Source organism: Pleurodeles waltl, chromosome 11, assembly GCF_031143425.1.
Source record: "Pleurodeles waltl isolate 20211129_DDA chromosome 11, aPleWal1.hap1.20221129, whole genome shotgun sequence".
NCBI classification, from domain to species: domain Eukaryota; kingdom Metazoa; phylum Chordata; class Amphibia; order Caudata; family Salamandridae; genus Pleurodeles; species Pleurodeles waltl.
Genome location: NC_090450.1, coordinates 83,931,702 through 83,958,841, shown reverse-complemented (window position 1 = coordinate 83,958,841; position 27,140 = coordinate 83,931,702). Strand labels below are relative to the sequence as shown.

Genomic DNA, 27,140 nt, shown 5'->3' with positions numbered 1-27,140 from the left:
TTGAAGCTGCACACATGTACCATGGGGTTGTCAAAGCATTCGTCCAGCTAGTTTGAAAATGGGAAGACAATGTAGAAAGTGAGGCGGGAAGGAAGATCACAAAATGAAGAACAAATCCTTCTCTCCATTATAGTGTGTAGGGTGTTGTTCTACTACCAGCTCATTGATTTGTAGTAATCATGTCTTGTTAGCTGTAGCACGATCTCTCAGACAAGATTTGAGTAAACAAGTCCATGTGCTGATAGTAAGAATGGGTGAAGACAGGATAATTCCAAGACCGAGAATTCACCTCTTCAAAATGATAAATTAATCACATTTAGACATCCGAACATCAAAAGTTACCAGCCGCACAACACTTTACATGTCTCAATAATTAAGGCCTACATCAGATAAACCAAAAGAATGATCAGGCATCTTTAGATTTCTTGAAAAATTTAAATCTGTATTCTGTAATTCTATCTACAAGTCAAGGTGCACCAAGTCTACAGTTTATATTTTATTGCATGCTTTTCTTTGCCTAGGAGCATGCTTACAGAATAAATATTAAATACAGGAACACAAAGAAAAGCTTCAAAAAGGACATCAGAAATATATTCTCATGGTAGTTCATGTAGGGTCTACCAGCCAAAAGCAAACTTGTCCAAAATAAAGAGAAGAAAAAAGCTGAGGTAACAATAGTGGTCGCACCCACTAATGTGACAAAGTTGAAACTGTGGAAGTGTTCAGAAATTCAAGTCCAACACCACTATCTTGAACTCTGCACTGAAACAGCAGCTTGAATGTCTAGTCCATCAGTCGGCATTCACAGAGCTCTTTGTAAATTCTCTTCCGAACTCTAGGCATATCTTCTTGCGAGAACTGGAAAGGCTGTCCCAAGGCAAGGCACTTACAGTACTGTAGAAGTTAAAGGAAAAAAAAAAACTCAATTAGTAACAAAATTAGTATACTACACACCAGAGTGATCATCACTGGTTTTGCAATCGTTAATTATGCTTTGGGGGGGGGGGGGGGGGGGGGTACATACCCATCTAAGCTGCAAAGTGACCACAAAACAAAAATTAGTTTTGGTACAAAATACAAGAATAAATTGATCACCAAGAAAATAAAAAAATAAATCAAGACATGTTCACTTGGGCAGCCCCTCCTCCTCGCCCCCCTCAAGCAATTATTGTCTCAAACCACTCTGCAGTTTTACTCTCACAATATTCTCCATTCAATCCTGCAATGCAATTTCTGGATCTGCTGGGCAACAAAGCCCTCCTCTCTCTACAGTCAAACCTGACCCACCGAAGAGAACTCTTAGTGTCTCTGATATCCTCAGTGATGCAAGATCTTTCAGCAAAAACTCCACTTATGATCTAATCAAATTAATATCCGTTCACTTTCATTATGGAACGTTGGCTCATTGACAATTCAGCCCAAACTTGCATAAAGATATGTCTGTTCGTTAAAAAAATCCTCATAAGAAGTCTCATCACCTAAAAGACTTGAGGAAGAGTTGCTGTCCACAAAGCATCAATACCAACAAAAGCCATCCTAAATTACACTGCTCTTGGATAACAAGTTAATAATCTTTGGTAACTATATTTCTGGTGGTTAAAGTGTGTGTAAGTATATATTTATAAAAAATCAAGAGCATTCTCAAGGCTGGAAAATAGTACTACTAAGTAGCCTTTAGTGCCTCTGAATAAGGAATGAAACGTTTAACTGTCTAGTATTGAAATTGCAAAAACAGCCTTCTTTTCCATTGGTCTTAACTGTACATGATTACATGAACATACACATTTAAGAGGTCTTGGGGCCAATTCAGGAAGGCATGTAAGTATGTATAGGAGTACTACTTTACCTGCTCCAAAATGCATTTTTGATTAGGCTGTAGTGTGTCTGGGATGCAACCATGATTCTTTAGCCTCAGAGAGGCTAAGCACCTGAAGGCTCTCAGAGGAAGCCACATTATTTCTGGAACACATTATGCTTTCCCCAAAAGGAGATGGGTGCCCCTTGGGGACTTGGCGATGCGTCCTGAACCATGTGTCCTGCAAAGAAAGGGGTAACTGCTGTGGGATAGAGGTACCAGGTGCTGCCTGTAAACCAATGCTCTGGAGAAGCCCCATAAAGATTAAACTGGTGCGGTAACTGTCTCGCAGAGGTCAAGAGGCTTAAACAGCGCAACATTGCCCAAATCTCCTTAACAAAATGTTCTAAAACAGAGTCCTCTTTATAGCCAAAAAGGCAGGATCCATCTAACAGCATACCAAGGAGGGAAGCCTGCACATGTTCTGAGAAACCATGGATTAGATCCATGCATGGAGCCTGAGCTCCACACTAGTACAGAGTGCTTGTCCTAGACAATAAGTAGTTTCCAGGCCAGCAGATTACATATCTGGCTGCATCTTGAATGGTTTGACCCAAGAAGTCCCTACAAAAACCAACTGTGCACTAAGAGGAAGCATCAAGCCCAGTGTCCTCATGTAACTGTAAATCAATGTATAAAGTCTCATAACATGAGGGTAAATCATCACCATCCTCTTCATTGTCATTTATGAGAGGCAGGAAATTCTAGAAAGATCCAAATCAAAAATATGCTGGAGCCTTTGAGGGCAGCTCAATGGTAGTGTCATTCTATTGTCTCCATCAGTTTGTATGGGAACAGGAGTGCTGCTGTGGTGTTGGCATACTAAAGTACACAGAAAAGTGATGGATGAAATGCTCAAATTAATCTCAGCCACTGGTAATTACTCTGGGCCGCATTCCAGTCCATCGTAATTTTGCACATCACACAACCTCAGTTCTGATCCAGCTATATGCAAATCAGTCTTTACCATGCTCCAATGGGAAAAGACCAACCCAAACTGCCATGCCAGGTCCTCCCTGAACAGGAACACAAGCAACCCAGGGCCAGGTAGGATGCGGCCTGAGTAATTACCACTAGCTGAGATGAATTCAAATATTTCAACCATCACTTATCTACATACTTTGAGGTGGAGTTGGAGCGCAATCTTGGCCAGGGCAGATATGACTGGGTTGGGCACCAAAGTCAGCAGTGAATTCACCGCCAGCAGCGCTGAAAGAATCACAGGCCTTGATGTCAAAATGGAAGTCAGCAACTGAATTGGTGCAGAAATAGAGTTGGATTCTAGAGGCTAGATGGTGCACAGGACGAATATGCCAGCAGTAACCCAACTAGAGCCCCTTGTGATCCCAAGACATACCAGAGAGAGCAGGAAGAGTGACAAATATAAGCCGCAGGGCCTCCGTAATGGCCTCAGCTTGCTGCTGCATCGCCGATGGCCAGGAAACTCTGGGCACATCGGAATTAACTGTGGAATCAGCTCCTCAATCTGAAATAGGTAGCAAAAGAGTAATTTGATACCCTTACAACTTTTCTTTTTTGACAGAGAGGCAGAATAGGCTTCAGTCCCCCTTTAATTTCTTCCGTTTCTTTTCACCTTGGATTTTGACTCTGAAGAAGACCTATAAATGACATCAGAGCAGGAAGGGGTCCACGACCTTGACTTGGAAAGGTATTTACATGCGATATATAACTTCTAACGTTCGGAGATGTACAGCCTCACTTTATATGCCGGATGACCTTCAGGTGTATGGGGGCAATTTCACTGCATGCCTTAGAATCATGCCTGAACCCAAACACCAAAAGGCACACCTTGTGCAGGTCAGTCACAAGCACCTGCCTATGGCAATCACAGCATGCTTTGAACCCTGTGGGATTAAATTTGATACAGGCAGCAGAGCTCCAGATCTGTGTTCCAAGGCACAGAAAGAAAGGAATGGATATCGAAGCACCACAGGTATGGTGCTTATAGGTCACTCCCGCTCCATTTCCAGTGCAGACTTGAGCCAAACAGAGTTGCATGCTATCAACTAGTGAAGCTTGGACGTCCTGCTGAGAAAACCTCTGGATCAAGTCTGGCACTTTTGGATATTCTAAAGGAGAGAAACCTGCAGTTACAAGTATCCATCAGAATGTAGTTTTTCGTTTGGAAGGATCCAGATGTTAAACACTGAGGAGCAATGGTAAAGGTAATGGTGATATTTACATCTTTACTTATTTTGAGCAATAGCTCAGTATCAAAGTACACAAAAAGGTGTACCTAAGAAACAGATTAAATAATAATGGGAACAATATCTGCCACAGAGAAACTGTGCAAATGATTTGAATAGGGGCAGCTGAAGAGGAAGCCTGCAAGTGTTCTGAACAAGGTTAGATGTAAAATTAGAAGTAGATGCTGACTGTAGTCTTCTTCCGTAAGGAAGATTCTCACACATCAGGTGTGTGAATGAAGATCCAGCTCCTGGAGTCGAGGTAGGAGCACCTGGGTGGTGTATCATATCAAAGGCAATAGAGAAACCTACAGGGCAAGATAATTTCTGTCCTCAAGGGCTGCATCAACCACCATTTCTGTATTACAAGGACAAAAACCCATATTCATAGATTGTAAGATCTTATTACACGACCCTTTCCAACAATGTTGATAGGTAAGGAAGTAGTAAAGTCAACCGGAAGTTGGTAGTAATCTTAAGAGTGTGGAGACAGCTTTTTAAATAATAGAATTACAAAGTCACTTGGAATGGAGCATGGTTCTGTCCTGTTTGAACTGTGGTGCTGACTACGCTGTACCCTCAAGTGGGTAAAACGTCCATAAAACTTTTAAACAGTTGTTAGAATGTGATCCTTAATAGGGAGAGCACAAATAGCTCCTACAAGTGATGCCTCAACACAGCTTTTGTTGCACTGAATAACACTGTTAGTCAAGACTTACTGCATGGTGCCCCAGCTGCGACGTATGGCCTGCAAGACTCTGCCTGAAATCCAAATGTAGGAGAGTGGAAGACAGGAAAAAATGCTCTTGGATGAAGCGGCCCTCATTTCCTCCCGGTACCCTGCAGAGCAGATGGGTTATCCAAAAAGTCTAGAATGGTTATAGGTGAATATGCAGGTACCAAGAAGGTTAGGTAACCAAAGGCAACAGTGCACTATGAGTCCTTCCCACTGCAAGCGATCCACCCTGTACAAAAGCTGAAAAGGGGAATGAAAGGTGCAAAGTATGTATCACTAGGTGGATGAAGTAGGTGATCAAGTCTGACAGCCAAAACGGGTGGTGATTTCCGTGGGGGGGGGGGGGGGGGGGGAGGGGGGGGGGGGGGGTTGTCTAGAAGCGTCGCCAGGTAACTAATTGGGAATGGCACTGGGAATCGGGTTTGGAAATATGTAAAGAAAGGGTCAATCCTACAGGTGTACAACATAGTTGATTACCTCCCACTCATTCTGCTAACATGTTCAGTTTGGTTGCCTGAAGTCTTATCAAATGGGAAGCAGAGCCTCAAATGTCCAGAGGTAGATTTTGATTTAAAGGTCGATTGCCAAGCACCAGATCAGCAGAAAGGATTCCCCACCCCTACACACTACCTATAAGTTACTGTTGTTGTGTAATCCGTCATACTTGCCACACAATAGCAAGAGACTCTGCGGTCACCTTTAAAATTAAAATGTTGCAGTTTATATGTGGGTGGGGAGGTACAGCCACTTGAAGACCAGTTGTTGTGAACCTTAACAGGATTTATGGCGACATCCGAACCATTGTTCAAAGCATCAGTAGTGGTTGACATCAGGCGATTTGTAGTGGACAGTCTTACTAAAAATTTTGCCCTTAGCTCATCCCAGTCAAAGACCTTAAGGGCGAATGGGAAAAGTTAATCAAGGATCTGACGCATAAGCTCCACAGCTGATGTATAACTAATTCACATCCTTCAACCTTTAGGAATAGCCAGGTGCACACAGAAGGCCATCAGATGTACTGGTGAATGGAACCATCACATGTGGCTCACAGTTTGGCAAAGAAGCAGGACAGAGCCTTGTGAATGGACAGCATTCACTGCCCTCTGTCTCTCTTTAAAACTGTGTTTAAACTGCTTGGATGCAAGATCACCCTTGAGCTGGAGTGAGATCTGGCTTTCATCAGACACACAGGCTGAGCTGGAACAGTACAGATTGGACCCACCGCTGTGATGTAATTGCAGGGTGAGTGGAAATGGCAAACTAAGAAAAAAGCCCTCTGATCTTGAGTATTGGTGCAATGGGCCGGTAAACACTTGCGTATTCAGCTTCCCGTAGCAAGATGCATCACAATTCTCGAATTCTTTTGTTTGTGTAAACAGTGTACATAACATTTTTGGTGACATTTGTTTTCATCTTGAGACACCACCAGAACAACCCTGAAAATGTCAGCACTTGAAACAATCTGAAAAAACAACCCCCGCAATGTTCAATTTTTGTCCTTGTATGAGGCACGAGTCAAAGTTGGAAGAGATCAAACCTAAAGACGACTTTGAAAGTCTCTGATTTGCACCTTGTAAGCTTCTCTATCACGTAACACACTTGGAACCAAAAGTGTAGTCTAGAAATCTTTGGTCTGATGTGAGGTAAGCACACAAATCTCACAGAAATGTCTAATACATTATACAGATCGATCTACTGAGGCCTTAATATCATATTTAAGACTAAACTTGAACTGGTTAATGTAGGAAAGTGATCTTTTTTTGCATGTCACCCCCACTTTTTGCCTGGTATTCAAAGCAATTGACAGAAAAATGCATTGGGTTCCTGGTAACCAGGTCTCCAGTGCCAGATCTCTTTCCCTAAAACTGTTCCCCAATTGGCAATACCTTTGGCACCCCTGTAATCATCTGGTACCTCGAGCATGGGTACCGAAGAATCCCCCCCCAAGGGCTGCAACATGCATTGTTCCACCCTAAGGAACCCCTCACCTAGCTAATGAAGACTGCAGTTTTAGTCTGCTTGTCTTGGTGCAGCTAAAAGTGAACACACAACATCGGACATAGCCTGTGTACAATGCAGATTAACACTGCATGCAATTTATATAAGACACTCCTACAGCAGGCCTTCCAGCCCTACAGCAGGGTGCATTCGTTTATATGTGTGGACATATCTGCAAGAGCAGATATACCGCTGCTAGGTGTTTGTCCATTTGTAGACATAGTAAGTGATCAGGGAAGCCATTTTAAGCACATGTGCTGGACACTGGTCAATATGAGTTCCCCAACGACATAATGGCATCACTGAAACTAGGGATGCTTAGTATAAAAACATGAATAAACCCTCACTGTTTCCAGGAATGGATTTTGGATTTATTAATACATGCACCCTAAGGGTACCTTAAAGGTGCCCCCATGTAAAACCTACAAATTGTTGGTGTGCTAGCCGATTAGTCCTAACCAGTCTGCCACCAACAGACATGTTTGACACACCCCTGCTCCCCCCACCAGGGTGAGTGACTCTGCTCTCTGGCGGTCAGGAACGACGCCAGCTCCAGCGGGGGTGTCAACACACCCCTCCCAACAGGATGACATCAGTCTGCATTCCAAGGCAGGAGGCTTCAAAAAAACACACCACCCTCACAATGCTGCTCTGACTTCTTCAGAGGAGATGCCGACTCTCCTTGACACTTGGCCCAATTTGACATCTGGACAGGTGGGAAATTAGTAGTCAGAGAGGCATGTCCACCCTCAAGTCAGCTCCACCGCTAATGTGAGCTGCCCGATGTGGACACAAAATTTTAAAGTCTGCCATCTTGGTGACGGCAGAACTACGAACTCTGGGACAGGGTCATGTCCACTTCCCACAGGAAGTGGTCATAGTGACCTCAGGGGAAGCAGCCAATTGGCTACTACCATACAAGCCCCTAAAACCCCTAAATTCAGTAATTAGGGGAACCTATGGCACCAGAAAATTGGATCCGGACTGTAAGGAAATGCCTCCTTGGCATGGTTACCCCCTGACTTTTTGCCTTTGCTGATGCTAAGTTTTGATTTGAAAGTGTGCTGAGGCCTGCTAACCAGGCCCCAGCACCAGTGTTCTTTCCTTAACCTATACTTTTTGTTACCACAATTGGCACACCCTGTCATCCAGATAAGTCCCTTGTAACTGGTACCAAGGGCCCTGATGCCAGGGAAGGTCTCTAAGGGCTGCAGCATATCTTATGCCACCCTGGGGACCCCTCACTCAGCACAGACACACTGCTTGTCAGCTTGTGTATGCTAGTGGGGATAAAAAGACTAAGTCGACATGGCACTCCCCTCAGGGTGCCATGCCAACCTCACACTGCCTATGCAGTATAGATAAGTCACCCCTCTAGCAGGCCTTACAGCCCTAAGGCAGGGTGCACTATACCACAGGTGAGGGCATAAGTGCATGAGCACTATTCCCCTACAGTGTCTAAGCAAAACCTTAGACATTGTAAGTGCAGGGTAGCCATAAGAGTATATGGTCTGGGAGTCTGTCATACACGAACTCCACAGCGCCATAATGGCTACACTGAAAACTTTGAAGTTTGGTATCAAACTTCTCAGCACAATAAATGCACACTGATGCCAGTGTACATTTTATTGTAACATACACCCCAGAGGGCACCTTACCCAACTAGAACAGACAGTGAAGCAGTCAGTGGGAATCCATTCGGGCACCTGGCAAACCCTTAGGCAGCAAAGGCACTCTTTAGAGGGGTTACCAGCTCAAATAGGAGGTGCATTACCTCATTAGTCTTTCAGTGGGCAGAGATCACTACTTTCCTTACACACCCCCCCCCCCCGCAACGAAAGAGGATGAGACTAACCTTTCCCAAGAGAGTCTTCATTTTCTAAGTGGAAGAACCTGGAAAGGCCATCTGCATTGGCAGTCCCAGGTCTGTGTTCCACTATAAAGTCCATTCCCTGTAGGGAGATGGACCACCTCAACAGTTTTGGATTTTCACCTTTCATTTGCATCAGCCATCTGAGAGGTCTGTGGTCAGTTTGAACTACAAAGTGAGTACCAAAGAGGTATGGTCTCAGCTTCTTCAGGGACAAAACCACAGCAAATGCCTCCCTCTCAATGGCACTCCAACGCTGCTCCCTGGGGAGTAACCTCCTGCTAATGAAAGCAACAGGCTGGTCAAGGCCATCATCATTCGTTTGGGACAAAACTGCCCCTATCCCATGTTCAGAGGCATCTGTCTGCACAATGAACTGTTTGGAGTAATCTGGAGCTTTTAGAACTGGTGCTGTGCACATTGCTTGTTTCAGGGTGTCAAAGGCCTGTTGGCATTCTACAGTCCAGTTTACCTTCTTGGGCATTTTCTTGGAGGTAAGTTCTGTGAGGGCTGTCACTAGGGATCCATATCCCTTCACAAACCTCCTGTAATACCCAGTCAAGCCAAGGAATGCCCTGACTTGAGTCTGGGTTTTTGGAGCTGCCCAGTCCAGAATAGTCTGGATCTTAGGCTGGAGTGGCTGAACTTGGCCTCCACCTACAAGGTGTCCCAAGTAAACCACAGTTCCCTGCCCTATCTGGCGTTTGGAAGCCTTGATAGAGAGGCCTGCTGATTGCAGAGCCTTCAAAACTTGCTTCAGGTGGACCAGGTGATCCTGCCAGCTGGAGCTAAAGACCGCAATATCGTCAAGATAGGCTGCACTAAAGGACTCCAAACCAGCAAGGACTTGATTCACTAACCTTTGGAAGGTGGCAGGGGCATTCTTTAAACCAAAGGGCATAACAGTAAACTGATAATGCCCATCAGGTGTGGAGAATGCTGTCTTTTCTTTTGCTCCAGGTGCCATTTTGATTTGCCAGTACCTTGCTGTTAAGTCAAAGGTACTTAAGAATTTGGCAGCACCTAATTTATCAATCAGTTCATCAGCCCTTGGAAGGGGATGGGCATCTGTCTTGGTGACAGAATTAAGTCCTCTGTAGTCCACACAAAACCTCATCTCTCTCTTTCCATCTTTGGTGTGAGGTTTGGGGACTAAGACCACTGGGCTAGCCCAGGGGCTGTCAGAGTGCTCAATGAGTCTCAATTCCAGCATCTTGTGGACTTCCACTTTGATGCTTTCCTTAACTTGGTCAGACTGTCTGAAAATGTTGTTTTTGACAGGCATGCTGTCTCCTGTGTCCACATCATGGGTACACAGGTGTGTCTGACCAGGGGTTAGGGAAAAGAGCTCAGCAAACTGTTGCAGGACCTTCCTACAGTCAGATTGCTGTTGGCCAGAGAGGGTGTCTGAATCACTCCATCAACTGAGCCATTTTTAGGGTTTGATGAGAGGAGATCAGGGAGAGGTTCACTCTCAGCTTCCTGGTCCTCATCTGTTACCATCAACAGATTCACATCAGCCCTATCATGGAAGAGCTTAAGGCGGTTCACATGGATCACCCTCTTGGGGCTCCTGCTAGTGCCTAGGTCCACCAGGTAGGTGACCTGACTCTTCTTCTCTAGCACTGGGTAAGGTCCACTCCATTTGTCCTCAAGTGCCCTGGGAGCCACAGGCTCCAGAACCCAGACTTTCTGCCCTGGTTGAAATTCAACCATTGCAGCCTTTTGGTCATACCAAAACCTCTGGAGCCGTTGGCCGGCCTCAAGGTTTTTACTTGCCTTTTCCATGTACTCTGCCATCCTTGAACGTAGGCCAAATACATAGTCCACTATGTCTTGTTTAGGCTCATGAAGAGGTCTCTCCCAGCCTTCTTTCACAAGAGCTAGTGGTCCCCTTACAGGGTGGCCAAACAGAAGTTCAAAGGGTGAGAACCCTACTCCCTTCTGAGGCACCTCTCTGTAAGCGAAAAGCAGACATGGCAAGAGGACATCCCATCTCCTTTTAAGTTTTTCAGGGAGCCCCATGATCATGCCTTTTAATGTCTTGTTGAATCTCTCAACAAGGCCATTAGTTTGTGGATGATAGGGTGTAGTAAATTTAGAAGTCACTCCACACTCATTCCACATGTGTTTCAGGTATGCTGACATGAAGTTGGTACCTCTGTCAGACACCACCTCCTTAGGAAAACCCACTCTGGTAAAAATACCAATGAGGGCCTTGGCTACTGCAGGGGCAGTAGTCGACCTAAGGGGAATAGCTTCAGGGCATCTAGTAGCATGATCCACTACTACTAGTATGTACATATTCCCTGAGGCTGTGGGAGGTTCAAGTGGACCCACTATATCCACACCCACTCTTTCAAAGGGGACCCCCACCACTGGAAGTGGAATGAGGGGGGCCTTTGGATGTCCACCTGTCTTACCACTGGCTTGACAGGTGGTACAGGAGACACAAAACTCCTCGACTTTCTGGGACATGTTGGGCCAATAGAAGTGGTTGACTAGTCTCTCCCACGTTTTGGTTTGTCCCAAATGCCCAACAAGAGGAAGATCATGGGCTAAGGTCAGTATGAACTCTCTGAACTCCTGAGGCACTACCACTCTCCTAGTGGCACCAGGTTTGGGATCTCTTGCCTCAGTGTACAGGAGTCCATCTTCCCAATAGACCCTATGTGTTCCAGTTTTCTTGCCATTGGACTCTTCAGCAGCTTGCTGCCTAAGGCCTTCAAGAGAGGGACAGGTTTCTTGCCCCTTACACAACTGCTCCCTTGAGGGCCCCCCTGGGCCTAAGAGTTCACCCTGATAAGGTTCCAACTCCAAAGGTTCAGTTCCCTCAGAGGGCAGAACTTCTTCCTGAGAAGAGAGGTTCTCTTTTTGTTGTTGTGTTGCAGCTGGTTTCCCCAGTTGTCTTTCCTTTTCTCTTGGTAGGCTGGGCCCTTTTTCCAGGCTCCAGCTCTACTTTTTCACCCTAAGCCTTGCACTGTGCCCTTGTCTGACACACACCAGTTCAGGGATACCCAGCATGGCTGCATGGGTTTTCAGTTCTACCTCAGCCCATGCTGAGGACTCCAGGTCATTTCCAAGCAGTCTACTGGGATATTTGAGGAGACCACCACCTGTTTCAGGCCATTGACCCCTCCCCACTCTAAAGTTACCATAGCCATGGGATGTACTTTAGTCTGATTGTCAGCGTTGGTGACTGGATACGTTTGTCCAGCCAGGTACTGACCAGGGGAAACCAGTTTCTCTGTCACCATAGTGACACTGGCACCTGTATCCCTCAGGCCTTCTACACTTGTCCCATTAAGAGCTGCTGCCTGTATTTTTGCATGTTGGGAGGCCAGGCAGCCAGTGTGGCTAAATCCACCCCAACCTCAGAGACTAATGTAGCTTCAGTGTGACACCTGATTTGCTCTGGGCACACTGTCGATCCCACTTGGAGACTAGCCATTCCAGTGTTAGCTTGGGACAGGCCTTGTCTCCAGTTTGGTGTCCAGGCTGATTACAGCTACGACACCAGGCCTTTTTGGGATCAAAGTTTTTACCCTTGTACCCAAAATTGTTTTGTGAAGAGGCTCTGAGCCCACCCTCCTGTGCAGGTTTTTGGGGGCCTGAAGAAGACTCTTTACTATTTTTGGATGTCTCTCTCTTCCCCTGGGGAGGCTTTGTGACCCCTTTCTTTTGGTCACCCTCTGTGGAAGTCTTGGTCACCCTAGTCTTGACCCAATGGTCCACCTTCTTTCCCACTTCTTGGGGAGAAATTGGTCCTAGGTCTACCAGATGCTGATGCAGTTTATCATTTGAACAATTACTTAAGAGGTGTTCTTTCACATAAATTGTACAGCCCATCATAATCATTAACACCACTGCCTTGAATCCAACCATCCAGTGTTTTCACTGAGTAGTCCACAAAATCAACCCAAGTCTGGCTCGAGGTTTTTTTGAGCCCCCCTGAATCTAATTCTATACTCAGTGGAGAATCCGAAGCCCTCAATCAGGGTTCCCTTCATGAGGTCATAAGATTCTGCATCTTTTCCAGAGAGTGTGAGGAGTCTATCCCTACACTTTCCAGTGAACCTTTCCCAAAGGAGAGCACCCCAGTGAGATTTGTTTACTTTTATGGTTACACAAGCCCTCTCAAAAGCTGTGAACCATTTGGTGATGTCATCACTATCTTCATATTTAGTCACAATCCCTTTAGGGATTTTTAACATGTCAGGAGAATCTCTGACCCTATTTAAGTTGCTGCCACCATTGATGGGACCTAGGCCCATCTCTTGTCTTTCCCTTTCTATGGCTAGGATCTGTCTTTCCAAAGCCAATCTTTCGGCCATTCTGGCTAACAGGAGGTCCTCTTCACTGAGGCTATCCTCAGTGATTTCAGAGGTGCTGGCCCCTCCTGTGAGGGAAGCAGCATCTCTGACTAACACATTTGGAAACAGGGATTGAGGGTCCCTGGGTTCCCTAGTTAGGACTGGAAGGTGGGAATTCTCTTCCAAGTCACTATCCACATCCTCTGGGTTGTCATCCTCAGAGGGGTTGGCTTTTTCAAACTCTGCCAAAAGCTCCTGGAGCTGTTGTTTGGAGGGTCTTAAGCCAATTGGGATTTTCTTTATTTTGCAGAGAGACCTTAGCTGCCTCATCTTAAGATGGAGGTAAGGTGTGAGGTCGAGTTCCACCACATTCTCTTCTGCACCAGGCATTATGTTTCTAAAAGTTGGAATACTTTTTAAGAATCTAAAACTAGTTCTAGAACCTAATTCAAACTTTCACAAAACTTTTAAACTCTAAAAGAAATGCTAACAGGGACTAACACAAGGCCCTAGCAGGACTTTTAAAAATTTAGAAAAATAGCTCAAATTGCAAAAATCAATTTCTAATGACAAATTTTAGAATTTGTTGTGTGATCAGGTATTGGCTGAGTAGTCCAGCAAATGCAAAGTCTTGTACCCCACCGCTGATCCACCAATGTAGGAAGTTGGCTCTCTATGCACTATTTCAAAGTAAGGAATAGTATGCACAGAGTCCAAGGGTTCCCCTTAGAGGTAAGATAGTGGCAAAAAGAGATAATACTAATGCTCTATTTTGTGGTAGTGTGGTCGAGCAGTAGGCTTATCAAAGGAGTAGTGGTAAGCATTTGTTGTACATACACAAGCAATAAATGAGGAACACACACTCAAAGACAATTCCAGGCCAATAGGTTTTTGTATAGAAAAATAGATTTTCTTAGTTTATTTTTAAGAACCACAGGTTCAAATTGTACATGTAATACTTCAAATGAAAGGTATTGCAGGTAAGTACTTTAGGAACTTTGAATAATTACAATAGCATATATACTTTTCAAATAAATCACATATAGCTATTTTAAAAATAGACAGTGCAATTTTCAACAGTTCCTGGGGGAGGTAAGTTTTTGTTAGTTTTTGTAGGTAAGTAAACCACCTACGGGGTTCAAGTTTGGGTCCAAGGTAGCCCACCGTTGGGGGTTCAGAGCAACCCCAAAGTTACCACACCAGCAGCTCAGGGCCGGTCAGGTGCAGAGGTCAAAGCGGTGCCCAAAACACATAGGCTTCAATGGAGAAGGGGGTGCCCCGGTTCCAGTCTGCCAGCAGGTAAGTACCCGCGTCTTCGGAGGGCAGACCAGGGGGGTTTTGTAGGGCACTGGGGGGGGGGGGGGTGGGGGGGGGGGGGGGTGGGACACAAGTTAGCACAGAAAGTACACCCTCAGCAGCACGGGGGCGGCTGGGTGCAGTGTGCAAACACACGTCGGGTTTCCAATGTAAATCAATGGGAGACCAAGGTGTCTCTTCAGCGATGCAGGCAGGCAAGTGGGGGGAGGGGGGGGGGGAGGGGGGGGCTCCTCGGGGTAGCCACCACCTGGGCAAGGGAGAGGGCCTCCTGGGGGTCACTCCTGCACTGGAGTTCCGATCTTTCAGGTCCTGAGGGCTGCGGGTGCAGAGTCTTTTCCAGGCGTCGGGATCTGGGAAGCAGACAGTCGTGGTCAGGGGGAGCCTCGGGATTCCCTCTGCAGGCGTCGCTGTGGGGGCTCGGGGGGGGGGGGGCAACTCTGGCTACTCACAGTCTCGTAGTCGCCGGGGAGTCCTCCCTGAAGTGTTGGTTCTCCACAAGTCGAGCCGGGGGCGTCGGGTGCAGAGTAGCAAGTCTCACGCTTCCGGCGGGAAACGCAGTTGTCTTGAAGTTGCTTCTTTGGAAACAAAGTTGCAGTCTTTGGTGAACAGGGCCGCTGTTCTCGGGAGTTTCTTGGTCCTTCTAGAGCAGGGCAGTCCTCTGAGGATTCAGAGGTCGCTGGTCCTGGGGAAAGTGTCGCTGGAGCAGTTTCTTCAGAAGGGGGGGGGGAGACAGGCCGGTAGAGCTGGGGCCAAAGCAGTTGGTGTCTCCGTCTTCTCTGCAGGGTTTTTCAGCTGATTTCCTAGGTTCAGGGGAGCCCCTAAATACGGAATTTAGGGGTGTGTTTAGGTCAGGGCGGGCAGTAGCCAATGGCTACTAGCCCTGAGGGTGGCTACACCCTCTTTGTGCCTCCTCCCAAGGGGAGGGGGTCATATTCCTATCCCTATTGGGGGATCCTCCATCTGCAAGATGGAGGATTCCTAAAAGTCAGAGTCACTTCAGCTCAGGTTGCCTTAGGGGCTGTCCTGACTGGCCAGTGACTCCTCTTTGTTTTTCTCATTATCTCCTCCGGCCTTGCCGCCAAAAGTGGGGCCGTGGCCGGAGGGGGCGGGCAACTCCACTAGCTGGAATGCCCTGTGGTGCTGTAACAAAGGGGGTGAGCCTACAGCTCCTGCAAGGGGGAGGTGATAAGCATCTCCACCCAGTGCAGGCTTTGTTACTAGCCACAGAGTGACAAAGGCACTCTCCCCATGTGGCCAGCAACATGTCGAGTGTGGCAGGCTGCTAAAACCAGTCAGCCTACACGGGTAGTTGGTTAAGGTTTCAGGGGGCACCTCTAAGGTGCCCTCTGGGGTGTATGTTACAATAAAATGTACACTGGCATCAGTGTGCATTTATTGTGCTGAGAAGTTTGATACCAAACTTCCCAGTTTTCAGTGTAGCCATTACGGTGCTGTGGAGTTCGTGTATGACAGACTCCCAGACCATATACTCTTATGGCTACCCTGCACTTACAATGTCTAAGGTTTTGCTTAGACACTGTAGGGGCACAGTGCTCATGCACTGGTGCCCTCACCTATGTTATAGTGCACCCTGCCTTAGGGCTGTAAGGCCTGCTAGAGGGGTGACTTATCTATACTGCATAGGCAGTGTGAGGTTGGCATGGCACCCTGAGGGGAGTGCCATGTCGACTTACTCGTTTTGTCCTCACCAGCACACACAAGCTGGCAAGCAGTGTGTCTGTGCTGAGTGAGGGGTCCCCAGGGTGGCATAAGACATGCTGCAGCCCTTAGAGACCTTCCCTGGCATCAGGGCCCTTGGTACCAGGGGTACCAGTTACAAGGGACTTACCTGGTTGCCAGGGTCTGCCAATTGTGTAAACAAAAGTACAGGTTACGGAAAGAACACTGGTGCTGGGGCCTGGTTAGCAGGCCTCAGCACACTTTCAAATCAAAAAATAGCATCAGCAAAGGCAAAAAGTCAGGGGGTAACCATGCCAAGGAGGCATTTCCTTACACTCAGCCAAGGACTCTTCCAGGGAGTCATGATAACCACAGGGAACCTCAGATCCTCCCCAACCGTATTCCAGACAGTGAGTGTCAGTAAAGGGAGGCACTGTCTCTGACCTAGAGGGTCTTGGTCTGGTTGGTGTTTGATACAAAGCATGAATGATCTCATCATCCGACAGACTGAGTCTGGTAGAATGATGAGTTGGCAACAGCACAGCACCCCTGGAGCAGACTTACGACTGGAAACAATCTGGAACCAGGAACGTATCCAAAGGGCCAACTAGAACAGACAGTGAAGCAGTCAGTGGGAATCCAGTCGGGCACCTGGCAAACCCTTAGGCGTCAAAGGCACTCTTTAGAGGGGTTACCAGCTCAAATAGGAGGTGCATTACCTCATTAGTCTTTCAGTGGGCAGAGATCACTACAACTCTGGGAGTTTGGAGTGGATCCAAACTCCTACTCCACTGCTGATGTGTGGGAGTGTGGCCTAGATTTGTGGTGGCATTCCCACGTCTAACCCAATGACCTGAACCAGTGTGTTTAAGTCGAAGAACGATTCAACTTCTGGGGTTTCTTCTGTTCCTTATGGAACTTACAAGATGAGGATTTTGAACGTAATGACTGGCAAATCTGCTCAGACAACCTTCCTCGCAAACAGGACCTGGAGAGGTGCAGAGTCATCTGGTGTCAGCGAGCAGGAGCTTCAGGGCACGCTTCCGGACTGTCTTGGGGTTCATTGCTCAACAGTATGGGCAGGCCTTGGAGTAGTGAATCAGCCCCAGGAACAACAAGCAAATCAGGTGGATATCTACACATAGACATTGGCCTGTGACTGGATCCACAGGGTTTAAACCCCACAAGTTTTTAAGGTGCATCCCTAATGCACCCTGGTAACTTAGCTCTAAAGAATTTTGACAAAGTTGAAAAAAAGGTAGTCCAAAAAAGGACTGACGTAGCTCTTCCAGATCTGCCTCATGGCATGGAAACAAAAAGAACAGATTTCATAGCGCTGCAGTTGTATATGCGGGTTGATCAATGCCACCTGCTGGCATGCAGAGGTACTGCTCATTTTCCAGATACAGCCTGACGCCTGGAAATATTCTAATGGCGAGAACCTGTGACTTGAAATCTCCTGAGAGCACTGCGGTTTTCTCTTCAGGACAAAATGTCTTAATGTCTATTTTGCCCAGTGGATAATTATCTAATACATTAAGGTAAATGGAGAAAGAGCAACCTTTACTGGTGGCCAGGCTGGGATTTCAGCACAAAAGGTTTCCTTTTAAACACATCATTAAAAGCATTTATTAACTCTGGTTTCATGGCACAACTGTCAGATTTATTGTGATCAACCTATAAAGTGCTCTCCGGAGTACTACAGAGGTGCTATGGGCTCTGCCCACGTGTTGGTAGCCAGGAGCACATGTTTTGATTGAGCAGATATGTGCCTTCACAGAAATAACAGCAGCACAGATTGTAGAAGGGCAGTCACGAGAAATGTATTTCTTTCACAGCACCCCTACTTCCATCATTACCTTTAGACTTCAGAGTGCAGTTATGTGGTTAAGAGCAGTAGGGCATACAGAGGGCTACACAAATTTACATGAATATTTAGGTCAGGCCTGGCAGTGTAATTGCTGCCTGATCTTATGTGTCCAGTACTACTAAGACAGGGACCTAAGCTCCACCCACATGTTGATTTCCCCTAGAGCAAAACTTGACAGACCATTTTGTGTGCTCCCACTAAAAATACTGTTTGTATTGAACATCTAATCATGCACCATCTTGTGTGAAAGGATGACTGACTCACACATAGACTGGCTTATTGCCTCATGTAAAAAGTAAAAAAAAAAAAAAGAATCAAGTTCTACATCAACACAGAGGATCTTAAATTCACCCTACGCAACTTATACTCCAACTTCATAAGTGCCCCTATTAGGCATCTTTGCTATGTCTGATTGATTTTAGCATTGATCATTAGTTATTTTGCAGATTGTGGCCACAACACTGCTGGCCTTTCCGTTTGACAGTAAATAAACTAGTACCTTGAGCCTTGATAAAGTATTGTGGGGGCAAAACATGTGTTAGTTGCTCTCCCTTTGACAGTTCAACTTTTGTAATGATATATTTCAACAAATGTTCAAGCAAGACAACCTCATTTTCATAAATGCTATTACATTAACAGCAAGCCTGTGATCAACCTTTGACTACTTTTGTAACTACTCCAAAACCTTACCATGTGCTCCAACCTTGTTTGTTTATTTGACTGTAATGCATACCCAATCCGGGGTAGCCGAAATCTAACAACTTTGGTATGAAGGTGGTTTGGATTTTGAGAGCACTGCAACTTTGCTCATACTGCGTTTTTCAATACAACCCATGTTTCTACATACTGCAGGGGGATGTAAAACAATCTTTAGTTACTGCTACCATTGTAAGAACTAAAATCTGCTTAGCTGTTTGCCTCGATCTTATGATTAAAAACAAATCAAGCTACACACAAACTTTACACTCTGCTTCAATCCAGTATACTGCCTGGGGTTCTGGTGCAAGCCACATCAGTCCCTGGCTCTCTTGCCCCATAATTGACACCATTTTCTGATCAGGTGCCCATCCACCTAGAAACAAGTGTGCTTCTGTGTGAGGGCTGGTTGGCCAGTCATTTATTTTTACCTTTTATAGTTTCCCTTTCATTTCCTTGCTCCACCTTTTTAATTCTATTGTCTCTTAGGAAGATACTACAACTGGCAGGGAGTATTAACAGGCTGCTTGCCCTTCGTTTTATCTGCAGTACACCACATTCCAAATGACAACTTTCTCTTAAACAAGAGACCTTTATAGAATGCTGCTGTCTGTAGTGTATCAGTTTTCCCATTAAAAGATGGCCAATACGTTAGCTCTAAATGTGGCGGCCATGCTGGAACTTGAAAACGACGATCGACCATTTACAATTACTCTGCAAGACAGACACTTGCTTCAATATGGAGTCTTGTTAATGCATGCATGTGCCCGCTGTGTTTAGACAGATTCTTTTTTCTGCTTGTATTCTTTTAATATATCTTGCACACATTTTTGTGCTGTTGCTACAGCAGGTATGTCACAGGGTGAACATAAGAATGAGCCAGTGGATGGATGCATGAGTGCAAAGTTGAGTGGCAGTGTTCTTGAATGATGAGTTGCTGTGTGAATAAAAACAACCATAAGAGGCACTTTCATGTAGAAGCCAAACCTTGCACTGGCAATATATGTTTAAACATCATAAGAAGGACGAATGTGTATAGCAGCAGTGAAGATGCCAAGCAGGGGACCAGTCAAATCTGCAGGAGGAGCGGCCACATAGCTTTTAAGGCTGCTGTAGGAAGTTGGCTCTGTATGTGCTATTTCAAAGTAAGGAATAGCATGCACAGAGTCCAAGGGTTCCCCTTAGAGGTAAAATAGTGGTAAAAATAGATAATACTAATGCTCTATTTTGTGGTAGTGTGGTCGAGCAGTAGGCTTATCCAAGGAGTAGTGTTAAGCATTTGTTGTACATACACATAGACAATAAATGAGGTACACACACTCAGAGACAAATCCAGCCAATAGGTTTTTATATAGAAAAAATATCTTTTCTTAGTTTATTTTAAGAACCACAGGTTCAAATTCTACATGTAATATCTCATTCGAAAGGTATTGCAGGTAAGTACTTTAGGAACTTCAAATCATCAAAATTGCATGTATAATTTTCAAGTTATTCACAAATAGCTGTTTTAAAAGTGGACACAGTGCAATTTTCACAGTTCCTAGGGGAGGTAAGTATTTGTTAGGTTAACCAGGTAAGTAAGACACTTACAGGGCTTAGTTCTTGGTCCAAGGTAGCCCACCGTTGGGGGTTCAGAGCGACCCCAAAGTCACCACACCAGCAGCTCAGGGCCGGTCAGGTGCAGAGTTCAAAGTGGTGCCCAAAACGCATAGGCTAGAATGGAGAGAAGGGGGTGCCCCGGTTCCGGTCTGCTTGCAGGTAAGTACCCGCGTCTTCGGAGGGCAGACCAGGGGGGTTTTGTAGGGCACCGGGGGGGGACACAAGCCCACACAGAAATTTCACCCTCAGCAGCGCGGGGGCGGCCGGGTGCAGCGTAGAAACAAGCGTCTGGTTTGCAATGTTAGTCTATGAGAGATCAAGGGATCTCTTCAGCGCTGCAGGCAGGCAAGGGGGGGGTTCCTCGGGGAAACCTCCACTTGGGCAAGGGAGAGGGACTCCTGGGGGTCACTTCTCCAGTGAAAGTCCGGTCCTTCAGGTCCTGGGGGCCGCGGGTGCAGGGTCTCTCCCAGGCGTCGGGACTTAGGATTCAAAGAGTCGCGGTCAGGGGAAGCCTCGGGATTCCCTCTGCAGGCGGCGCTGTGGGGGCTCAGGGGGGACAGGTTTTGGTACTCACAGTATCAGAGTAGTCCTGGGGTCCCTCCTGGGGTGTTGGATCTCCACCAGCCGAGTCGGGGTCGCCGGGTGCAGTGTTGCAAGTCTCACGCTTCTTGCGGGGAGCTTGCAGGGTTCTTTCAAGGCTGCTGGAAACAAAGTTGCAGCCTTTCTTGGAGCAGGTCCGCTGTCCTCGGGAGTTTCTTGTCTTTTCGAAGCAGGGGCAGTCCTCAGAGGATGTCGAGGTCGCTGGTCCCTTTGGAAGGCGTCGCTGGAGCAGGATCTTTGGAAGGCAGGAGACAGGCCGGTGAGTTTCTGGAGCCAAGGCAGTTGTCGTCTTCTGGTCTTCCTCTGCAGGGGTTTTCAGCTAGGCAGTCCTTCTTGTAGTTGCAGGAATCTAATTTTCTAGGGTTCAGGGCAGCCCTTAAATACTAAATTTAAGGGCGTGTTTAGGTCTGGGGGGTTAGTAGCCAATGGCTACTAGCCCTGAGGGTGGGTACACCCTCTTTGTGCCTCCTCCCAAGGGGAGGGGGTCACAATCCTAACCCTATTGGGGGAATCCTCCATCTGCAAGATGGAGGATTTCTAAAAGTCAGAGTCACCTCAGCTCAGGACACCTTAGGGGCTGTCCTGACTGGCCAGTGACTCCTCCTTGTTGCTTTCTTTGTTCCCTCCAGCCTTGCCGCCAAAAGTGGGGGCCGTGGCCGGAGGGGGCGGGCAACTCCACTAAGCTGGAGTGCCCTGCTGGGCTGGGACAAAGGGGTGAGCCTTTGAGGCTCACCGCCAGGTGTCACAGCTCCTGCCTGGGGGAGGTGTTAGCATCTCCACCCAGTGCAGGCTTTGTTACTGGCCTCAGAGTGACAAAGGCACTCTCCCCATGGGGCCAGCAACATGTCTCTGGTGTGGCAGGCTGCTGGAACTAGTCAGCCTACACAGACAGTCGGTTAAGTTTCAGGGGGCACCTCTAAGGTGCCCTCTGTGGTGTATTTTACAATAAAATGTACACTGGCATCAGTGTGCATTTATTGTGCTGAGAAGTTTGATACCAAACTTCCCAGTCTTCAGTGTAGCCATTATGGTGCTGTGGAGTTCGTGTTTGACAGACTCCCAGACCATATACTCTTATGGCTACCCTGCACTTACAATGTCTAAGGTTTTGTTTAGACACTGTAGGGGTACCATGCTCATGCACTGGTACCCTCACCTATGGTATAGTGCACCCTGCCTTAGGGCTGTAAGGCCTGCTAGAGGGGTGTCTTACCTATACTGCATAGGCAGTGAGAGGCTGGCATGGCACCCTGAGGGGAATGCCATGTCGACTTACTCGTTTTGTCCTCACTAGCACACACAAGCTGGCAAGCAGTGTGTCTGTGCTGAGTGAGAGGTCTCCAGGGTGGCATAAGACATGCTGCAGCCCTTAGAGACCTTCCTTGGCATCAGGGCCCTTGGTACTAGAAGTACCAGTTACAAGGGACTTATCTGGATGCCAGGGTCTGCCAATTGTGGATACAAAAGTACAGGTTAGGGAAAGAACACTGGTGCTGGGGCCTGGTTAGCAGGCCTCAGCACACTTTCAATTGTAAACATAGCATCAGCAAAGGCAAAAAGTCAGGGGGCAACCATGCCAAGGAGGCATTTCCTTACAGCTCCCCAAACCAACAACATGATCTACAGACCGAGTCAGCGAACAGTTTAACTGCACACCTTCTCCAGATCTCAAGCTGCACGCACATTTACAATACGAGTGACTCGCAACACTCGCTCCTTTCTCTTTGTCTATCTCCAGCTCATTTCACCTGCACTCATTCTCTTCTCGGGTGGTGAGACACTGCATTCACTGCTCTAAAATTCATGGCAACTGCTCTGTGGAGGCAAACTTATACCCTTGTCACTTAGAGGCCTCTCTGCTCTTCCTCTCAATACCTGATCCATGCACCAGCCATGAACACTGTGGCTGTGGGCTTACTAGGGTCATCAGGAACAGGTCTGTGGGAAATATTCGCATTAGGCAGCTTGTCTCTATTGCACAAGGATTCTTTCTAAGCAAGGGAACTACTAATGCAGGGCTGTGTCTGTGCAGGGAAGGGGGGGTGGGGGGGTGTTGAAAGAGTGTGCAGGGATGGTGTTTGCAGGTCTGCCTGAGGGTATGTGTTTGCAGGAGTAGGTGTTCATGGATGTGAGTGTAACTGTTCTGCTGAATGTGAAGGCACGTGTGTCTCTGCAAGGGTTTCAGTGTGTGACTTCTGCTGTGTGCAGCTATTTGGGTGTCTTTGTGAAAAGTATACTGTGAGGGAGGTGTGTGCATGCAGAGTGTCTTTGCAGAGTAGATTTGCACAGGATGGGCTTGCTGTGGAGGTCTCTCTGTAGGTGGTGGTGTATGTTTTTTCAAAATGGTACTCACTTCAGTATAGTGTGTGTGTTTTTATGAGTGAACAGACATTCGATGTGTGAGTCAGAAGGGTTTGTTTGACCTGTGGGGTGTCAATGCATGGACAATATGTAGGATTTGCAGCATTTCTGTCTAATTTCGGTCTCATCACAAGGTGCATCACAGGGAGCCTTTACAAGCAGGACTACAGCAAAATAAAAAAAGTGACAAATGTCCAACTCCATTCACCCTATGTGTAAATGTACTGTCTACATCATTAGATTAATGGACATGAAAAATCAATTTTGAAACAATCGTAAAATGCACCAATGGCATTTCATTTAATCCATACATGTCATCAGAACTACTTCAGGCAGGAGAGTCCCGATTTTGAATAAAAATGAATGGCATTAATTTGGCTTTCTCCCTCTAGAAATTGCTTCTATTTCAGTAGAAATCAATGGAGGAAATATATTCCCTTGATATTTTTTTTTTAAACATCACTCTTAACTCGTCTAAAATGTCCGCATGTATGTTAATCGTTAATATCAGTAGTCACTTTTTGAAGACCAGATAACTACTGAGAACAAAATGGGTATTCACCTGAAGGAGTAGTTTTGCAGCTTGAAAAATTTTCTGGATTCACATGTTGTGCATTTTAGTGGTTGGGCCCAGAATTTCTTACACATAGTAGTTTTTCTTTTCTTTTTTTTTTTAATCCTAGACGGCCTCCACCATTTGGTGCCTGTTCCATCATCCACCCTTCCCAGAAGCCTCATTCCTGGTCGCCATCTTCACATTTTTTTTTTTTTTAGCATCCTGTTTGAGTTCTGTATGAATAACCTTTGCTTACTTGTGTTTCCTCATTTCTGGGGGAAGCGGGTGGGTCGCCTGTGAATCCAGAAAATTCTTCAAGCTGCAAAACTACTCCTACAGATAAATAACCATTTAGTTGCAGCATGAATCATTTCTTGATTTACATGCTGTGCATTGATTTTGTAGCGGGTGGCACATCTGGAGGGAATGTTGTGAATTCTATGCAATAACCATGTTGGACAATTGATAGGACCCATGCGTCTGTGGTAATGTGTCCAGTTTTGGTAGTATGTGGTTAGCCCCTGCCGACAAGTGTTGGGGTGTTGTGACATTGAAGTCACTACTTGGTTGTAATTTTTCCCTTCCTTTTGGGAATTGTCCTCTATAGGAACCAGAAACCCTCCCCTTTGGTATTGTGATTGATAAGTGGGTCTGGTTTGAGAGGTGGAAGGCTCAGATATTTATTCCTGAAACCCCCCCCCTGAATTGTGGTCTCCTAAAAGGTGCCTCTGACTTGTGGGGAAAAGAGAGCGCCCATGGCTTTGGCCGTGTCCTTTTTCATTTTTCAATGGCTGTATCGACTTCCGGCCCAAACAACTGTTTTTGATTAAACAGCATATTTAACACCGCTTGTTGAATCTCTGGCTTGAATCCAGAACTTCGCAGCCATGCAGGTCTGCGAATGGTTACAGCCGTGTTGACAGTCTGTGCTGCCATGTCAGCTGAGTCTAGTGCAGATCTTATCTGGTTGTTAGATATGGCCTGTCCTTTCTCCACTACTTGCTGGGCACGTTTTTGATGTTCCTTGGGCAAGTTCTGCATGATGTCTTGCATCTCGCCCCAGTGTGCCCTGTCGTAGCGTGCAAGTAGGGCTTGTGAATTCGCCATGGATTGGCTGCTTGTGATGCCACTCGCTTGCCTGCAGCGTCAAATTTTCTACTTTTTGTCAGGTGGTGGAGCATCTCCCGACGATTGAGAGTTTGCTCTTTTCCTTGCTGCCCCTACAACCACTGAGTCCGGTGTGAGCTGCTGTGTTATGAACACAGGATCTGTTAGGGGTGGTTTGTACTTTTTTTCAACTCTAGGCGTGATAGCTCTTCCCTTTACAGGCTCCTGGAAGACCTGTTGCGCCTGCTTGAGCATGCCCGGTAGCATCGGCAGACTCCGATAGGCAGCGTGGGTGGATGCCAGAGTGTTAAAAAGGAAGTCATCCTCCACTGGCTCTGTGTGCATTGCTACGTTGTGGAACGTAGCTGCCCTGGATAGTACCTGCGTATACGCAGTACTGTCTTCTGGTGGTGACGGCTTTGTTGGCTAATATTCTGGACTGTTATCCGGTACTGGTGGATCATATAAGTCCCATGCATCAGCATCATCCTGTGTCATCCCAGTATGTGTGGGTGACTGCATTATAGGTGCTCCTGCTGGTGACAATTGTGGTGAGTGCGGGGGGGGGGGGGGGGGGGGGGGGGGAACTGTTGTGGTGAGACCATTGGTGGAGATTTGTCTCTAACCACTTTTGCCTTAGGTTGCATTTCTGTTTCCTGAAATGAAAACTTCCTTTTCGATCTGAGTGGAGGTAAAGTCTGTATCTTGCCAGTCTGTTTTTGGATATGTAACCTCCATTGTGTATGGTCAGGTTCTTCCATACCTAACTCTTGATCGAATCAATGTCTTTCCTTGAGTTGGCTGGAAATTCCTTGCTCTTCTGTACAAGAGCTTCTTTTCGGCGCAGAGGCTGCTTTTTTCGGTACCAAAGTTTCTGCTGCTATTGTCTTTTTCGGTTCCGAGGCAATTTTTCAGGGTTTAGTCGATTCGATCGCTCTGTGTCGAACTCGTTCGGTGCCGGATTCTCGACCGGAGTCAGAAGTCTTTGACAACTCTTTGGCCTTTTTCGGTGCCGATGTTTGGTCACCTTCCTTTTAGCCTGCTGGCGGTGGCGTCCCTATGGCCTTAAGTGTTTTGTATGAACCTGACTTTGGGACGGGGCAGGTTTACTCAGAGGTTTGGTGCACCGTCGAGGGTCGTTCACTTTCGGATTTATCTGAGTCTGTCCCTTGGATGGAGATACTTTTCTCCTCTTCGACGTCGAGCTGTTCTTTCGGTTTCGATGCCATTTGCAGTCTTCTTGTGCGCCGATCCCCAGAGGTATTTTTCGATCGAAACGCTTGGCAAGCTTCACAGGTATCCTATCTGTGTTCGGGTGCCAAACACAGGTTACAGACCCGGTGCTGGTCTGCATAAAGATACTTTGCGTGGCACTTAGGACAGAAACAGAAGGGGGTCCGGTCCATTAGTCTGGGACAATGGGTGTGGTCGGGCCGACCAGGCCTCGTGAAGAGTGGAAGCCCCAAAGGGCTGACGAAGCGGTCTTGATGTCGGTGCCGATACACTAACACTAACCCGGTACCGAGCAATAACAAAACTGTCGAATTTGATACTTTAGCTAACTTTCCCGATTCGAAATACGGAGCGAAGAGGAACACGTCCGAACCCGATGGCGGAAAGAAAGCAATCTAAGATGAGTCGACGCCCATGCGTAATGGAGCCGAAAGGGAGGAGTCACTCGATCCTGTGACTCGAAAAGACTTCTTAGAAGAAAACAACTTGTAACACTCCGAGCCCAACACTAGATGGCAGGATAATGCACAGCAAGTGTATCTGCAGCTACACATGCCACCGAACAAATATATATATATATATATATCTTATCTTAATATTAGGAAATGTTTGTCTATTGCTAGCAAAGTGCACTGGTATAATGAAGTTTGATTATTTGTATATATATTGGATACTGAAGATACCTAATGGGCAATTACAAAATTGTACCGTTTTGTAACAAAACATAGGAAAACATATTTGGAGAATGATAAGAGGATGAGTAGCATAAATATACTTGGCAAGAGGATTTATGTATCGTATATTTGTATTTTAATTATTCTTTAACTATATATCTTTTATGGATTTATATCCTAATAAAGGTTGATTTGATGTTTACTACAGAAGAAACTAGAACTGCTCTTTTACACACAAAAAAGGAGAAAGCCCCTGGCCCAGACTATATACCTGCTGATATATTTCACTCAGCCTGCCATCTGGGTCCCATATTTGAATGTTTTTAAATGCACTCTAAGGGGGGGAAGAAATTCCTGACTCTTGGTGAGGAGATATCACTGTTGCTATTAAAAAAAAAAGGGGCTAGAGATATCCCTGCTTATCATAGATTACTTAGTTTAATCAATAGCTCCCAGAAGATCTTTTGT

At 46.4% G+C, this 27,140-nt stretch overlaps 1 protein-coding gene across 3 annotated transcripts in view; it reads right to left on the bottom strand.

The window, feature by feature from the left end:
• Positions 1 to 421: 421 nt before the first annotated feature.
• Positions 422 to 27,140, bottom strand: part of SENP5 (SUMO specific peptidase 5) — a 181,011-nt gene continuing 154,292 nt past the window's right edge. For all 3 annotated transcript variants that reach the window (XM_069213134.1, XM_069213133.1, XM_069213135.1), the window contains exon 10: positions 422 to 894. In XM_069213134.1, the coding sequence (XP_069069235.1) occupies positions 784 to 894 (111 nt within the window). In that variant the 3' untranslated portion in view covers positions 422 to 783. The remainder of the gene's footprint in view (positions 895 to 27,140) is intronic.